The 2,496-nt window shown below is 31.1% G+C and overlaps 1 protein-coding gene across 1 annotated transcript; it reads right to left on the reverse strand.

Annotated features, from left to right (window-relative positions):
* Nucleotides 1-971: 971 nt before the first annotated feature.
* On the reverse strand, nt 972-2,162 carry LOC103311002 (histone-lysine N-methyltransferase eggless-like). The gene has a single exon (XM_008190518.1). The coding sequence runs from the start codon at nt 2,160-2,162 to the stop codon at nt 972-974; it is 1,191 nt and encodes a 396-aa protein (XP_008188740.1).
* Nucleotides 2,163-2,496: the final 334 nt, after the last annotated feature.

Consider the following 2,496-nt stretch of genomic DNA (forward strand, 5'->3'; position numbering starts at 1 on the left):
ACTTGATTTCATAGTTATATTATCACTCATATTAACATGTATATTGAACCATCTTAAAGCCAAATCCATAAATCACTTAGTTATTATTTAGTATCTCATAGAACGACTTTCTAATTTTGTTATAATTCAAAAACTAGTAACCATAGGACGACATAGGTAATCAAATTTTCACAAAATGTTTATTTTAACATAAAAATAAAATGTTCAAATTATTTTGACTTGTTTTGAGCTATTATGCTGTAATTTAAAAATATTTGTGGGTACTTGAAACGTTTAAAGTATATTATTATATTTTAGACATACAATGACATTTTCAAATGCAATTTTTCGGCAAAAATGAATTTAACCTATTGTAGCCCAATGCCTCTAATAGTAAAATATATTACTCTAATCATAATAACGTACAATATACTTAATAATATTATATCTTCGCTCGGAATCGTTTTTCGTATACCTGCAATGGTTCTTATATCTTTGAATTCAAATTTAACACATCCATTACTGTGACTCGTCTAATAATTTGATGAACAGCAGAGTGTTAATCACTTGCCCACGCTTTTAGTAATGATATCAAGTGTTATTGTCTTAAAATAAAAAAAAAAAACCTTATATAAATGTGCTTTTTATTAAAAACTTGACATTTTCATATAAAATATAGGACATCTGGCACACCTAACTTTATAAGTCTATAAAATGTGAAAAAAAATAATATGTAAGATGCAATTATACTGATCTATTGTATTTCAAAATATTGAACTCGGAAAAATTTAAAGTAAAATATTTCAATATTTTTATGCAATAATATTCAAGGCTGGGCAAGTTAATGATTTTTTTTAACTCGTTAATGCCCAGCCTTGATAATATTATTCACACAATCACACACATGGGTAAATCATCGAAGTATAACATATTCTGTTGTCTCTATGTAAAAAAGAAAAAAAAAACAATTAACTAAGAATTACAAATACAAATTATAATAGTCTGCCCCTGCATTTTTTTGACCCACAGTGGCACATAAGTATTTTGTCTTTCACGCTGCCAACCATATAATTATAATCCCATGTTAGTTCGGTTCCTGCTGGAATATTTGATTTTGCAAAGTATCCCACCCATGGAAGTCTTAGGTCGTGCGTATCGATAAAAACATTTTGAAGAAATATGTTTGGATTACAAGAATGATTAAAATAGCGACCTATGTTCCCACAGACCTTAGAATCCAACGTGTAGAAGTCATCTTCTTTTTCTATGTAGCCTTGCAAAAATGTGATTTTACTTTCAACTTTTTGTTGAATATTTAACTTAGACAGTTCATGTTTTCCATCAATTTTTGTATTTGTATTTTGTAAATTCTTCCTTGACGGCCTTCTAGATTTAAACTTACTACCTTTACTCTTGATTGCCAAACCAAGATTTAACTCTTCATCATCAGATGAACTAGTAGGATCTACATACTCTGCACTACTTTCATATCCATCTTTGTATTCTTCAGCTGTCACGATAAAATTCAAATCTGCCAGATATTCGCCCCAGTTTGACAAAAGATCAGCATCAGCATCTTTCTCTGTGCGAACCACCCCAAGATATGTACAAACAAAACTGCCTTTGGGAATATCAGCGAGCGTTCTCACCCCCCAGCCTTTTTTCTTAGTGAAAAACAATTGCAGTGACGTCTTCAGTGGTTCCTGAACAACACGATTTAAACAAGTTTTCTTACATTTACAACTGGCATTACATTCATAAATACCCGTAAATACTTGTTTGTATAGCCGTTTGAAACTGTAGCCAATGTTATCACGGTCTTTAAAATAACCGGGAAAATTTTTTGGACCTTCGTTAGTAAGTTGCCAACAGGAACATTTATTTTTGTCTTCGCAATTATCAGTACAATCGCATCCACATAACGATTTGGAGTCTATATTCAAATCAACGTTAGGGCTAAGTATGCTTTTTGTTATATACTTCACGTGGTCTGGTACTGAGTCATTCAAACTGTTGAAAACACTAATTGATTTAAACTCCATCTCATAAGATATGTCTTGTACACGAATAAACGCTTCTGGTACGCTGACCAAAGATAGCGGATTGATCGAACAATGAAAACTAAATAAGTCCATTGTCATTTGGCTATCACCATAACTTGTCAGTTTCAAGTAGTTGTACATTTCGTTTTCATTATCTATATTACGCCCACAAGGAGTGGTATATATTACTTTTTTTAATTTTAACTTTTTGTCTGTTAATACAGACCTCGTAAATCCAAAATGTAATGGAATACTTAAGAAAGTCATATATTTTGTTTTACTGTAGTTATACTCAACCCGTAACATACAAAAATAAGAACACTCATGGTGCTTGTAAGGAAGCGGTTTTGGACAGTTTGCTGGTATTTCAATTGATTTAATTACACCATTATTTTCATGAGGTTTTTGAGTATTGTCACTGTTGTCAATGTTAACACTTTTTTCATCGTCAGTCAGGTCTATTTCAATATATGGT

The sequence above is a fragment of the Acyrthosiphon pisum genome, unplaced genomic scaffold (assembly GCF_005508785.2).
Source record: "Acyrthosiphon pisum isolate AL4f unplaced genomic scaffold, pea_aphid_22Mar2018_4r6ur Scaffold_381;HRSCAF=807, whole genome shotgun sequence".
NCBI lineage: Eukaryota > Metazoa > Arthropoda > Insecta > Hemiptera > Aphididae > Acyrthosiphon > Acyrthosiphon pisum.